The sequence below is a fragment of the Calypte anna genome, chromosome 2 (assembly GCF_003957555.1).
Source record: "Calypte anna isolate BGI_N300 chromosome 2, bCalAnn1_v1.p, whole genome shotgun sequence".
NCBI classification, from domain to species: Eukaryota; Metazoa; Chordata; class Aves; order Apodiformes; family Trochilidae; genus Calypte; species Calypte anna.
In genome coordinates this window covers 25,250,674-25,266,036 of record NC_044245.1, presented here as the reverse complement: position 1 = coordinate 25,266,036, position 15,363 = coordinate 25,250,674, and the positions used below count along the sequence as shown (strand labels likewise).

Here is a 15,363-nt window from a genome sequence, read left to right as displayed (position 1 = left end):
AGAATGCCAGGACTCCACTGGGACCATGGTAGGTGCCTAATCTGGTTCAGAAGAGAAACTTGTGTACAACAAGACAACAATAAATTATTCAAATTCAGCTGGATGGAGAGATACAAAATCCATATAGTGACCTGGATCTCTTTACAGGAAACAGACCTAGAGTCACAGTGCCAAAAAAAAAAGTGTTGTAATTGATCCTGCCCTCTTCCTCAAAAGGAGGGTAATCTCCTCGCCTGACTATATGAAGTGTGATGGTTAAGCACTTACAATAGGTGGTTGTACATCTCTCTTACCTATTTCTTTCCTTCTGAGGAAAGAACTTAACTTACTACACACTTATGTTCTCATCTGTTTGGCAACCAGCACTGTGGACACAAGTAGACAGCACCACTTCCTTGCCGAGCCTTTCCTCTAAGGAAAGGAGGAGGTGAATTTAATCCTTACCGTGTGTGCAGCAGCAGATAAGGGAGTTCTCTGGACTGGAGTGCGCCTGTGACTGCGATTATCCCACAAGACAATTTGCCCAGAGTATGTTCCACCAACAACCAGGTTTGGGTGAAAGCGGGCAAAACACACAGACATCACGGAGGACTGGAGTAAAACAGAGGAAAAGAGAGAGGTTATCAAATAATTTTCAATTCTCTCCTTAAGGAAACACGTTGTAATTATAATTCTGTATTTTTGAAATCACTATATGGCCCTATTCATATTCCTTGCAATCCAGTAATCCTGCCACAGCTGATAAGACACGTGCAAAGAGCTAATTTTCACACTCATGCATTTGCATTGGTCCTAGGGAAAATATGCACCACAGGATGAGTCTTAGCATGATGCTACAAACCTGCAATAGTCTCTCCATGACAGTGATGGGAAAGTGCTTCATTTCATTTCCAAAAGTGAGAACTTTAGTAACCAGTGGTTTAACCCAACCGAGGTTGGCATCCTGGCCCATGGTTTCCCATCAGGGAGAACTCTCTCCTTGTTCCTCCACTAGCTTGTAACTCTCAATTTGAGGTGAGTTTGTGAGAGATCCTTCAAAGTTCACCTCAAACTGTGCTTCCTTGAGAGGATCAGCTGACAAGCCACATCTCCATTGTTGAATTGCTGACTGATTTCTCTGCTACAGAGAGGTCCTCTTCTAATAGCAGAGGGAATCACACTTGCCCTTAAATATTTGAGTAAAAATGAGTCTTCCCTCATTTAATGACAGGTGAGTTGCTTTTGTACATTTTCTTTCTCTGGAGATTCTGAGGAGCTAGACTGGTGTAACAGTTACCCTGGCTACCTGCTATAGTGTCCCACAAGCCAGTATGGAGGTGGGTATCAATCCCAACTACTGCCTTCCAGTCTCTTTAAAGTAATATACAACATCTGAAGTTCTCAAGGGAACAGTCACCAGAACTTTCATGTGCCAACAAGCTATAGGCAAGAGCAACAAAGCTGTAACTCCTTCAGATCCTTCATCCTCTTTCAAAGGAATTATTTCCCCTTTTTATATAAATGATCCTGGATGTTATATCCTTCTTCTATGCAGACTGGAAAGCAAAAGTTACAGCATTCACAGAATTTCCTGAGAACTCACATACTAATTAAGACATTTGGCAAACAAAAGCAAGTATTTTTTCATGGGCAGTTTTAGCAATGCTTACAAGCTACACAGCAGGACTCACTGTTAGTGGTCACATTCTTAAAAGTTAATTTTCTGGCTTTTTACTATGAGTTTTGGTAAAAAAAGCTTTGCTACAGTTTAATGGCTAGATATTTTGGGGTGGTGATGTTCCTATGTATGAATCCATTTTACTCAGTGGATTCTCTAAAGCATCTCAAAGGGTTAACTACCATATTTCAGTTGCATAAAAAGCTTTGCAGACATTTAAGTCAAGTTGTTGAATTGGGAACACAGGATCTGCCAAGCTGAACCAGACCCAATGTCTACCTGACCAATGACTCTGGCAGGAGTGGATGGAGTTGTAAAAACTTTCACATAGGCAGATGTGTTGTCTTCTGCCTTTGCTGCCCCTCATCCAGATTTCTAGTGGCTAGAGACTGGTTTGAACTCTTACACTTGAGATTTTAAACTGCTTCTGACAGGGCTAGAACAAATTATGCTAGCTCTTGATATCTATAACTAGGTTAATAAGAGCAAAACAAAATCTGAAGTTTAAATAGTTTTAACTGAGTTCATGTGGCTGCATGATATCTGTTGTTTAAAGCCAGATTATATACTAAATTAATTTAGTAGAAATAGCATACAGAAGTATATTCGGTACTGTTATTTTTACCAAATACCATCACCAAGGCAATGAAAGGCTGCCTTCATTCTTCCATATTTTCTCTGGATTCTCATGGCTGTTCACTTGACATTTTTGACCTGTCCTTTCCTGACTAAAGCTTTCACCTAGGTTTCTCTGCTGTCATATAGTCTAGTATTTAATGACTAGATCATTAGTATACATGATTGTCTATTTTAGTTGATATCTATCTTAGCACTTGAGCATAGTAATTATACTATGGTCAGTCATAGCAACAAAAGATAGCTTCCAAACACCATTTCCAAAGGACCTATTAGCTTTACAGATAAGAAAACCCACCTTTGAGTAACAGAACTTCAATACTGCTAAGAGGGGTTTAAAACTCAGCTACAACTCAGCTGCCATCTGTTTTCCACAGATCCCCTATATGTTATAATTAAAATGACCCTACAGCACATGTTCTACATTTTATCTCTTCATTTAATGACTTTGTGAGTTGTTTTAATCAACCCCTCTCATTCCTTATAACTAAGCTGACAGATATTCTTACATGAAGTGAAATAGCCAGATGATTTTAAAATAGTACAGCTCCACCACTGTGTACACCCTGCAGCAGCTACAAGGCTCCACATGTATTTTAAGAAACCCCAATTCAAACAGCCATTCCACAACAAAGTTCTCAGTCTGTCCGAAACAAACTTTGGAGAGTCTGAAGCAGGGCAAAGAAGCCAAGTGGACAGAGTATTTTTAAATGTTTTGTTTTCATGGTTAGCATGTTTTTGAATTCAGAATCCCAGAATATAGTTGAATGGTCAGGACATAAACTGCTAAAGTGTGTTTTTCATAACGTTCAAAAATAACCTACAGACATTACACCAACTTCACCCCTCTGTGCTGCTTCTAGTTTTACGTATTGCTCCAAAGTAACTTGCATTCTTCAGGTGATGAAATGTTCAGATCCTTTTAATTATGTCAATAGTATTTTCCTGCTGAGGAAAACCTTCTGTCAAATATTAGAATTTAACAATTTAAGGACTCCACTCCGTAGCACTTAATAAAGTGTGTACTTTCTTCAAGTTAATGGCATACTCAGATGAGTAAGGGCTGTAAGATCTAGCGCATTCATTTAACAATTTTAAAAGCATTCATTTCTTAGCCCTAATGGAAGAAAGTGGCAGACAGGTCTCCAGTCTGTCTGAACAGCTCTGTGCTCAAGGAGAGCAGTAGAAACCATTCCATGTAAGCCTCTTCTGCCTCCAGGCTGCCGTGTTTGCCTGTTCAAGCAGTCCTGCTTCTCTAAAACAGCTTTGCCACTAATTTCAAAAGAGGAGGAACCAGTGTATGGTCAGATTTTAAAATAACAGCACATCCCTCTTGCACTTCTACCACACCTTTCTAAGGAAATCTCACAGCACTTTCCAATAACAATGGTAAATATTCCCTCTTTTTCAGTTAGACATATTTTATACACTGTAGGTGCATAGTTACCCATTGCAGAGGACATTAAGCAACAAGTTTCACAGATTCTGGCAACAGCACATAAAGAAATGTAAGAGAGATCGTGTCGGAAGGCAATTCCACTGGGTGTTTAGTGTCCACAGTACAACAGGGGCATTTAGAATAGGAGTCTCCCAGCATTATCTTTCTTACGGGTGCCACAGAGCATCTGTGTCTACAAGCTGTTGGGACCCACATGAGACAGGCAACCCCCCATGTGTGGTCACCTTCATGTCTCTGAATTACTCTGTGAAGTGAATTATTTAACTGAAAACACAGTCTACTGGATTTATCTTTTTCTGTCTCTCCTTAGCTTTCTCAGCAGCTCCACTAAATATTTCTGGTACTTCTGGCTTTGTGATCTTCCACTCCACTTTTCTGCCTCTGTGTCTTGGTGATGTCCTTCTGGTGTGTGACACCATGCTGGTGCTGCTGCATGTCTCCTGTGCTCACTCTGCTGAGCAGAACCTGACACTTTTGTCTGCCAAGTGGGCAATCCAACTCCCCGGATGCTAAAGCTTCTGCTCCTGGCTGTTTCCAGAACCACACTGAAAACATCATGAAGAAAGAAAGCATGAGATGTCTGTGGAATGGCAGAGAGGGGGCTGGCCTCAGGAACAGTAGTGCTGCCCAGCCCTTGGGGAGGTCTGCAGTGGAAGGGCTGAGGACAGCACCCTCCAGCCCTGCTCTGGCCGCTGCCAGGTGGCTCAGTCCCTGCAGAGAGCAGGGATGCAGAAGTGAGGAGGGCGGCTTCATCCCCAGCCCCCTCCACCTCCTCCCTCTCTTCCCACTGAGGCATTCAATTCAAACAGGCCCCAAACCCTCTTCAAGTGGTTGGCAGAGCTGGTTTTTATTTTAGAAGCTTAATCCAGCCCAGATTCAGATTAATGATGGCATATCCCTCCAACCACAGATACACACGCTCAGGACAGACAGTCATTTAGGTTCCCCTGACTGAGATGCCTGACCTCAGTACCCACATCTGATGTGTGCAAGGCCCCAGAGACTCAGTTGCCTATGCTCATGTCCATAGCCTCAGATGGCACTCTGCCCAGCCACCAGTTGAACAAGTTCACAAAGACCTGGGTGCTAAACAATAATGACTTTCAATAGGCAATGACTACTGCATCCAGCCAGACTTCTGCAGGAAACCACCCCCGAAGGCAGCATTGCCATACTGGTGCCATATGCCTACACTTGACACCAGATGGATCTCAAAACAATACTTTGTCAGTGGGAAGAAGCAATCTGAGGCGTTCACAGGCATTTCTAGGCTCCAAAATACCAGGTTATATTGCACCAGGCACTCAGGAAACTCCACAGTAGACTTCTTAGCTGAGCAAACCCATGTGAAGAAGCACTCCAGTCTGTGGTATAACACTATAAGTCAGTCTAACACAGACAACAGTGGGCAATAAAAATAACTGCAACTGAGATAAGAGCCAGATCCTTTTCCATACTTGAGGGAATTGTCTTAGGTGGACTGAGAGCAGAGAGAAAAATCTATGGTGCTCTCATTTACCTAGAACATCAAAAAGGTGCCAAACTCATAGTCCTTTATCCATAGGAACTGAAGAATATGGACTGGGACTCTGATTACCTATGTCTGCTCTTCTGATGAATAAATAAAGACAAAGGCCAAAAAGCACAGGTATTATTTACTCATAACCTTTTGAACTTGATGAACTCCTGTTCATCAAGAACTGCATTTCAAGTCTGAAGCACTTCTTGTCCCCTTGAGCTTCCCTACTTTCTTCTGGCCAGGCAATCAAGAGCCCATGTCCTCATGGTTGCATTGCAACACACACTTATATGTGGCCCCAGAACGGATAGATGATGTAACACAACTGCAAAGGTGGGTTAAAATTATCATCTAGAAACAATACAGCAAACGAGTTACAAAAAGCCCTTTTTTCCTGCCAGGTCAAGGACTGAGAATCAGTATGGAAAGTAGCAGTATCAGATCTGAGCACTGGTGTGTCTGGGCTAGTGCTCTATTACATCCTTTTTGCACCACAAACAGAAGTGTGAGATACCTTGAAAGAGGCAATTCTAGGGTGACTTTGTTCTGGCTACTGAGATACCTGGGTTTGCACACTGAAATAGAGACTATGCTCCTCCCAAGAGTCTTGCTTATTTTCAATATTAGCCATATTGAATGTGGATATTTCTGTGTTTCACATAAATGTGTAAGCACAATTAATAGTAATAAGGAAACAGAAGAGAGGATAGTAACAGAATTACAACTGTTTTTCCCAATTAAATTTGAAAAGGTATCTAAAATATGATTTATGTGTATGGAAACCTTTACCAAAGAGGTTATCTCTTAATTCTAGAAGCTTTAAATGCCAAGACTTCTGTATTGCTCCCCCAACTCTGTTCCTATTCAACTACAAAATAGCATTTGAAATATTTTGTGCTAGATTATTTGTGTTCCTACAAAAAAAAAAATCGGTCTCCTAATAAAAATAAAATAAAAGCAGTTGACATCTTTCACATATTTTAAAAAATAAATAAAACCAAACAAACACTTCTTCGAACCAAATGTCAGAATCCTGTTTAATTAAAAAAAGGAAGTTTATACTTGGTTATGGTGTGTGTTGACATCTATCCCTTTGATTTACAGGAGTATGGACTGGAAAGAACAGATTGCTTTATTCAAGAGAAAGAAAGGAAGGAGGGGGGCCCAGTGTGACAGGAAAGAGTGTAGGCTGTATTAACTTCAGTGCTTGTTAAAACATGAAGGATTAATGGTAGAAAGGGAGGGAAGAATTGTGAATGTCTCCAGTTTAGGATCTTCAAAAATGTTTGGGGATTCTAAGAATGTCTCACTCAACCACATAAAAGCTGCACAGAGAGACTCAGCCACACGACTGCTCTAAATCCAAAGCTGGTATTGCTCCACTTATACCATCAAACCAATGGAGCTGAAATGTAGCCACAAATTGAATTTATTTTTATTGAAAAAGTACTAAGTCCTTAAAAAGAAGGAAAAGAGTATGTCAGGAAACGCAGCTCTTTCTTAGATGAGTTTAGAGGGTAGGTAACTCTGATATCTAACCTCTGTTCTGACATCTGAGCATTACAGCAGAATCAGAGCACTCTGCCCAATTCTTAAGAAAGGCAATATCCAGCCTCATGCCTTTATTTCAAGCAGGGCAAAGCTTTCTGCTTTCATCTCGCTAACTGCAGATCAGCCCATGTAACTACAAGAATAAAAATATCCGAAGAAAGTCCACAAGCTGCCTTGCCAAAAGGGAATCTGTGTTTCAGCCCTTTTAGAAACTGCATTTGCTAATATTATTCATTCTATGGTGTTGTGATGACTCAGAAAAGCAGCAAAATTGATTGCTGTATTGCAAAAGCAGATAAACACAATACTTATCAAATGTGATATGGGGAGATCCTGCCTGCCTTTATCTATAATTGCAACAACAAATCAATTTGATACCCCTGAATTACTAGCCTTGAATTACTAGACCTATGTACAAGCCTAAGAATACAATCTTTCATGAATATCCTGCTTGGTTTGTTAGACTGAGGATGAGAGAATTAAAGCCTTGAGAAAGAAGGAGCAATTTCATAACAAGAGCACATCAAATTCAAGTTTTCTTTCCACCCAATTGCTTACATGTTAAGTATCAAAAATTGTGTATTTCCTCTGATTATGATCTGGTTGTTTATCAAATTGCAGGGGCAAATCCTTAATATCAATGTGCCTGCATGCTGGAGAACCAAGCGCTCCCTTGGTTTGTCTTTTATTTAGGTCACCATGATCCAACATTTATACAAGATTATGCTTCATTCTTTTGATGAAATTATTCATAAGCCTAAACTGATGGGTCTGCACCATACTTGTAGACCTGGAACCTTAGGGCATGTGTCTGTGGACAGAGCACAGAGATCTGCTGCTGCCCCCACTCATACCACAGTCTGGACAGAATTTGGAGCAGATGGTGGGTGTCAGATGGAGCGTGGTGCTCTGGCAGTCTGCTTGCATGCACAGGGCTCACTAATTTCAGCACAGTATTACACAAAGGCTTCTGGACCAAAGCTTCTATACATACTCAGAGCATGAGAATGCTCTGCAGGCACTGCCTGCCACAACCCATAACTACAGCTGAAGGTGTTTTGAGACAAACACTGCTTTGGTACAATGGGTTTCTAACAGATTTCTCTCAGAGGCATCTCAGTCTGGCTAAGGCCTCTAAGACTGACCAAATAATAACAATACGTGAAAAATTTATCTGGCACTCAGGTCAGAAGTGCCATTAGGTAAAAGGCAGTTCTTATGCTGAGGAGTGTTCGCTTGCTTTCTTAAAATATGGGGTTGGCAGCAGAATGTTCCTATCAAATACCAGAAAAACCTCTAGAAATAGGTCATCACCTACATTGGACATGACAAAACAGAAGTTGTCTGGTGTGTTTCTACTGACGCTTTTGATTCTGTTGACTAGTGGTTGCTGTTTTCATGCAGATGGGAATTTCAAGAGATTTTAGAAGTTAAAATCTTTGAATTGCAGCCTGAATAATTTTCCAGTGTTGAGGTCTCCTTAATGTTCTGCACAGGTTTATATTTAATCACTTTGACTTCCATTTTAAAAAGCATCTCAAACACAAAAGATGTCTATCCACAGACTGGTGAGGCACAGGTATTTAGGTGCATTGGCAAATCCCATTGCTTGGCTTTTTCTTCATCTCCAGGCACCTAACCACATTTATACATGTAGCTCAATGTCACTGAAAAATAAATTAATATCAGCAGCCAGCAGCCAAAATTCAGATTCAGCAACAACAAATTCCCAACTATATTTTGTTCCTAATTCAGGGCAAAAAGTGTTTTCAGCTTGTGCACTGTTTGCTATGGAGTTTTCCTTTCAAGAAGTAATGCCAGGTTGCCATTGTCACTCTTTTATTTTTTTTTTAATTTTTTTTTCATAAAATGCCTTATTCAACTCGACTTCTACTATTAAAGGGCTGTTTAACATAGATAGTTACCCCAAATAAACCTCAACCAAACCATGACCTCCATCTTGCTGTAGTGTGACCATCTTCCCATGGAAGTGATAACACAATCCGAATTTTTGTTTAACTGTGTTTGGGTTTCAGCTCAGCACAGAAAATCATGAAGATGAGTTACAAGGAACTGTCTGCAGTAATTAATGGAAGGACAATAACTGATGAGAAATAAAGATTTTATATTCAACTGTTCAGCTTCATTGAAATGCTTAATTGTCCGTTCCCTGCAGACTGTAATGAAATATGGCTAAGGACAAGGTCTTTGCAGAATTCTAGAGACAGTTTAACTAAGACATCAACAACTGCTGTAGCAAACACTTCTAATACTATGCAATAAGTCTGGAAAACTATACCTTATACACAATCCACTGCATGTATTACATCTCCTGCTAAGTACATGCATGTAGAGAGGCAAGACAACCAGCTGCCTCGAGTTGCCAAAGAGTGGGTGTGAGTCCACCTGTGCCTGGTTAGGGCAGGCCCCCTATTGCCAGAGGGCCAATAAAGGTGGGACACACACCCACAGGAAGAAGCTCACTCTGGTGCGAGGCAATGGAGAGGCTAGCAGCTCATCAAGCCTCCGGAGCAAGAAAGGCTCTTCCCGCTACACATGCATATAATATAACATAACAAAGAATGGAAGATGATTCTTTCTTAAACCCTTTTCTTTTAGCACTCATTTTGGTGAGCAAAAAGAAATAGTAGCACATAGTGACAGAAGGTCCTGAAAGAAGTACAGTTATAGGACAAGATTTCAAAAGTCATCTTTCTTCATAGCCTTAGAGTGCTGTTTTCATCTGCATGTATTATTATCCATGATCCATGGATGTGGATAGCAGAATAGAGATAACAAGATTAAAGTCTATAGAAGAGCTGAGTTGTGTTTGTTTTGGTCAACATATTTATCATAATAGCTCTTTGCATCCCTACAGTGGTGCAGTTTGGGGTTTTTTTGCTTTTTTTGGGGGGTGAAGGGGGAGTGGGAGGTAGAAATATTTTTAGTCCTGAAAAATGAAATATAGATCTTGAGAAGCACATACTCAAAAATCATACAGTCCAAAGACCCCTTTAAACATTGCAGTTAGACCACCCGAGACAAAAAATGTACCAAAGTGAAGCCACTTTTGTCTAGCAAATGCTGGGGGAACTAGGCTGGGAGGGACAAGTTCAGGAATTCTGGTTACTTTTCCTCCTGCATATTCTCTGATATTAGCTAGTATAAAACACAGATACAGTCTTGGTAGCTCAGTCCTGAGTTCAAAAAAGTGGCTCAGACACTGGTCTAAGAACTTAAGCTTCTTGTTGCTGCACACCTCTTCTCCAGACAGAGTTTGCTTTCTGCTGGAACCACAACTGGGCCTCAGGAACAAGATCTGAGAGTCTCTATCCAGGGTGGTCCTCATCTAGCACTATGCAAAAGCAGAAGTTCCTCAGAGAATGAGGTATGGGCTCATGGACTCTTGTCCTCACAGAGAAAGCAAACCAGATGATCACTTGAAGAAAAGTTCTGAAAATATCAGAGGTGGGCTTTACAGAGCACACAGAGATAGTAAATTCCAGACTAGGAGAACAGTAATGAAAACATGAGTTGTGGTAACTTGGTGATTTCTGTGGCATTTGATCAAACTATGTGAAGCCACAGGTGAATTAGAAGCCAGTGCAGATGCTGCAAGAAAAAATATCTACAGCTCAGCCTGTGAAGGTGGGAATAGTAGTCACAGGTGCTGATAAAGAGAGTTGAAGATAAATCTTAAGTGTGAGTCTCAGTCCAAACCTCACCAATAAATGCACAGGCCAGGAGAACTCATAGTCAGAAGGTTGAACATATCAGACCAAGAATAGTTTAAAGCTCCAGCTGAGGAAAGAACTTATTTATATACTTAGGTCTCTTTCCTCAGAAGTCCATGAACTTAATTGTAGGTAATTTTTCTAAGCTCCCCATGACTTAAATGACTCAACACAGCCAAGCTAATTGGTAAGTACTTTTCTAAATAGGCAATTTCTTGATTCAGGACTTTGGAGAGCCAGTGCCCTCCTTTCAAGGAGGAAAGAAGGATAATCTGATGTTCAGCCAGTCCAATGAAGACTCTATAAAATCACAGACAGTCATGGCCCAGCTGCCTTCCACAGACAGGGGAAGGAAAATGAGTATGAAGTTTCAGAGGCAGAGTCACTGAACTTCCAAGGTTAGAAGGCACATCTAGAGAATGTCTAGTCCAGCCCCTTATTCAGAGCAGAGTCAGCTGAAACAGATTGCTGGGGACTCTGTGTAGTTGGGTTTTGAGTATCTCCATGGATAGAGAGCCCGTGATCTCTCTGGGCAACCTGTGCCAGTAGACAGTACTCACACAGTAAAAGAGGTTTTTCTATGTTTAAATGCAATTTCCTGTATTTCAGTTTATGCCCATTGCCTCTTGTCTATACAGTTTGATAAGATTCTCCGAAGCCTTATCTACTGCAGACTAAGCAGTCTCATCTCTCAGCTTTTTCCTTGTATGAGAGATAATTTGTTCCCTAGACCATCTTAGGTGCCCACTCACTCCAGTCTATCCAAGTCTCTCTTGCACCAGGGATCCTGGTACTGAATGAATTTCTACTTAAGGACCCCTCTTTACTGTTCAAAGAGCCTACAAATCTTTGAATGGAGCTCTGCATGGTCCTGGAGATAGGTCACTTAATTTTCCAGGCTGAGACTAGGGAGCAAAGGGACAACAGTATATCTTATTTTACTTGTTTCTAGGCAATTGGCATTTTGTATTCTGTAGTCTGTGTTACCTGGGCAAGCTTCTGTGAGTTCACTGTCAAAATAATTACAGTAATCTTTTCAGATCTTTTTGATTTAATTGTAGCATCAAGTGAAGACTGACAGGTTATTATGTTCGCCCAAGTCACATCACTTTCACTGATGTGTCATTTATAAGTACTGTCACTATGTAATTGGCAATAACTGAAAATTAATTAAATGTTGCACATAGATATGAGGATTTGAGAGACTGAGAGGCACATATAAATAGCTCTCTGGTGGACATGTAGAAGACACCACAGTCAAGTCTATATTTCATAATGAGGGTGGGAACATGAGTTGTCTTTGCACCCTTCATGTCTCCTACGGTTAACTACTGTACAAATTCTGCTATGAGTAGCCTGGCTCTGCACTCAAAGGACATAAGGGAACAGCTAGGTCACACAGGAATAGATTATTACTTCCCATTATAGACACACCTTTTAAACCCCCTTTCTTCAGGCAAACCTTAGTTTCCTGAAATTTCACATTCCACTTTCCTCATCTGCTGTTTGGTTGCTGCTGTTTGTTTCCCATGAGTAGTCTTGCAGAGAAGGGAATGAGATAATTTTCCAATCTCAGGATTAAAACCTTAGTTAGAATAAATCAGCATGTTTATTCAAGCTTACATTTGCTGAATTCTGGAGTAACAGAGGACCACATCTTGCTCAAAAACAAGCTCACCTGGTAACTCACTCTCATCAGTGATGGGACATTTTATAATGCATCACTATCCTACCAGGAAAAAGGGATTTACCGCAGACAGCAATTCTGCACAACTCCTCTACATAACTACACTCAGCCCAAACTGAGCTTAGTCTATTTATTCACAGATGTACACGAGATAGAAAATGTTAAGCATGTTCTTCTCCACATGAAATAACTGGTGTATGTTCATGAACAGTATGGAGCTGAAGTGGAATTGATATTTATCTTAGATAAAAAATACTAAATGTTGTAATATGAGCAATCGAAAGGAACTAATTATAGATCCTAATGTATCCTGGCACATTTTGTTGTAGAGGTAACAAAAACACCCTGATATCTCCAATAAATGAAGTTTTTAAAGCATATCACTTCCTGCATGTAGGACATTCTCCTGTCATCTTATGCTAAAATACATATACTTTAACTGTTCTTCTCTGAGAGTTTTCATGCTAAAGATAATCCTGCTTTAATAAAACTCCAAGAGAAAGATCTGCTTTGTGGAAGTTAAATCTATTTGTCATCATTCATATTCTGTTAGTATGGTTATATATATTGTGAAATTTTTGCAAAACATGACTTCATCTTCAATATTACCAACAAAGGCTGACTTTTAATAACCATTATTAGAGTGACAGAACATATGATACCATTATGGACAGTGGTGCTCATACAGTAAGAACCAGTGGGCAATCCCTAAGCAGGCTGACAGAGACTCCCCTCTTTGCTGCTTTCCAGAAGGCTCTCTTCCCCACAAGGGAATGTCTTCCAAGGATAACATCAGTATCTCAGCCAGTCATCACGTGCTTCTGCTTTCCCTTTGTGGGGAAGCAGGGAGTGTTCATCATCATTAAATCAACGTTGCCCATATACAAAAGTTCTTTTCAGGGAAGTACTTGTCAGTCATCCAGCCATGGGGGCAGAGGGTGGAAAATTGTTGATTTTAGACCTAATGTAGAGGACAGTTGTATCCCGGGCTGTAATGATGGATTCCTTGGTTTCTGGAGCCTTTTACAGCACTTTAGAAGAGTAACTGGTTTATATTTTGTGCCAGGTAACACAAAAAGAGGCTTCACTCCTCACATAGAGCTCCCACAGAGACAAAAATCATGAGGTGAAACTAATTTTCTCGAATTTGGACCAAATGTACTCTCCTTTGCAAGTAGCTTGCACTGCAAACAGTTACATTACCCAAACAGAAAAGTCATGCCTATGGCTATTTATCCATCATTTGCACTGCAGCTAGGGAATTGCATGGTATTTTATATCCTTCATGGAAAAAAACTCTATAGAAGGACCCCAATGACTTATTGATTTCACATTTGATCATGCATTTCTTTTTCACCCAAAACCCTTTTAGCACTGGGAGTTTCAGATATAACAGAAAAACTTTAAAATGTAATGTTCATATCAACAAAGGAAAGTTAAGCTTTTTTTTCTCTTCCTTCCTCCTTTTCTCTTAAAATATTTTGCACTGGGTCATGTTGAAATGTAACCAAATAACAGCTACTAGCCTAAAAAACACCCTCAGGAACAACTGCAGGATTTGGTGATTTTTTTCTCTGTGATTCTGGGATAGTGTAGCAAATTTGCATTTTTTATCAACAGAGTTTTTCAAAATTTTGAGTCGAACAAATAATGTCATCTGTTTATAAGCATCAATAATCTAAGCCATCTGCAAAGGAATGGTTTTGCAAAGGCATCTCTTTCAGGACACTGTGGATTTTGTCACTGCTTGAGGTTTTGGCAAACCATCAATATCACTGTAATTTTCTCTTATGAAATATAGTTTTTGACTGAGATCTTTTTTTCTCCTTAGCTAGCTAAAGTCTAAAAACACTGCATATCTAGCTCTGCAAATTCAAAGTTTTTTCTCCAAATTGCATTATTTGCACATTGTGTATTAGATGCCAGTAATTCAGAAAGGTTCAACGCAAGTTATAAGTGAAATAAAGAAACTTAAAAAAAAAAAAAGGAACGTCTGCTGTATTGAGTGGCCAATGTATTCTTTTATATTTGGTCTGAAAGGAAGAATACATAAACTTTAATAGAAACAGCACCTTTAAGTACAGATTCATTACAAATCACTATTTTAACACCTACAAAAAGCAGAGTGCTATTGCTAGTATTATGACAGCATATAATTTATGATGATCCACCCACACCAAAAAAGGCAGGAGCTGACTAAAATTTTCTATCCAAGACAAGCAAATTTGTCACTTCCTAATTCTTTAATTCATAATTAAAATCTCGGTTTTGAGTGAAGAAGATGATCTATGTTAAGCATTGCTCTCAGCAAAGGAGTATTCTGTTGCAAGCAGACTTTCTGTGTGTGAACACAGTCCTCAAGTAATTCAGAATGTTAATCACTAACTGTGCAGGGAAACTGCACAACCTTTTGTATCAGCAATCATTTCAGAGACTGGTGGGATATGGCACACACCATTTTGCTCTTATAATGTACACACTGGCTTTGATGTGTGTGTTGCTCTTCTTGTGGGTTCTGCACAAGAGAGCAATAGATCTGAGTCATCATGGAAAATGGAGAGGGCTAAGGGCTGGGAAAGGGAAAAGCATAAAACTCTATGGATGCAACTGACATCCCTTCAGTCTAAATAATGATGCTTAGTTTCTCCCCTGCCTTGCCAGAAGAAGGTTTCCTTCTCCCATTCCTGTTAGAAAAAATATTATGATTTGGGTTTGTGCAGAAATAAAGTAATTTAAAAGAGTCTTTAGGTCTGAGAAGCTATGTGGAAAACATGGCATACTTTTTCTTGAGCTGCAGATGCTAGCAGATGTCACATTAACAGCTGTGTTAATCCAGCAATAACACTGGAGTTGAGGGTCACCTGGAGTATTTCATACTGGTGATTTCAGAATTTCATAAGACACTGTAGCACCAAAGAATATATATTTCCACATTTTCAGTACCTTTTCTGTCTTCCCAGACTGACACCTTTGACTTCAGTAGTGTCTGAGAGACAGGAGACTCTCTCTTGTATAATGGGTCCTTTTTGCCCCACTCTGCTAATCTGCTGCAGGTAGCTCTCTCCTTTACACTGAAAACCATTTCCCAAATAATACATTCAGCTTTTGGATGGATGGGTG

At 40.0% G+C, this 15,363-nt stretch overlaps 1 protein-coding gene across 2 annotated transcripts in view; it reads right to left on the bottom strand.

Moving 5' to 3' along the window:
- DYNC1I1 (dynein cytoplasmic 1 intermediate chain 1) overlaps nucleotides 1-15,363 on the bottom strand; it is a 186,813-nt gene that overhangs the window by 51,107 nt on the left and 120,343 nt on the right. For both annotated transcript variants that reach the window (XM_030444777.1, XM_030444778.1), the window contains exon 11: nucleotides 445-591. In XM_030444777.1, the coding sequence (XP_030300637.1) occupies nucleotides 445-591 (147 nt within the window). The remainder of the gene's footprint in view (nucleotides 1-444; nucleotides 592-15,363) is intronic.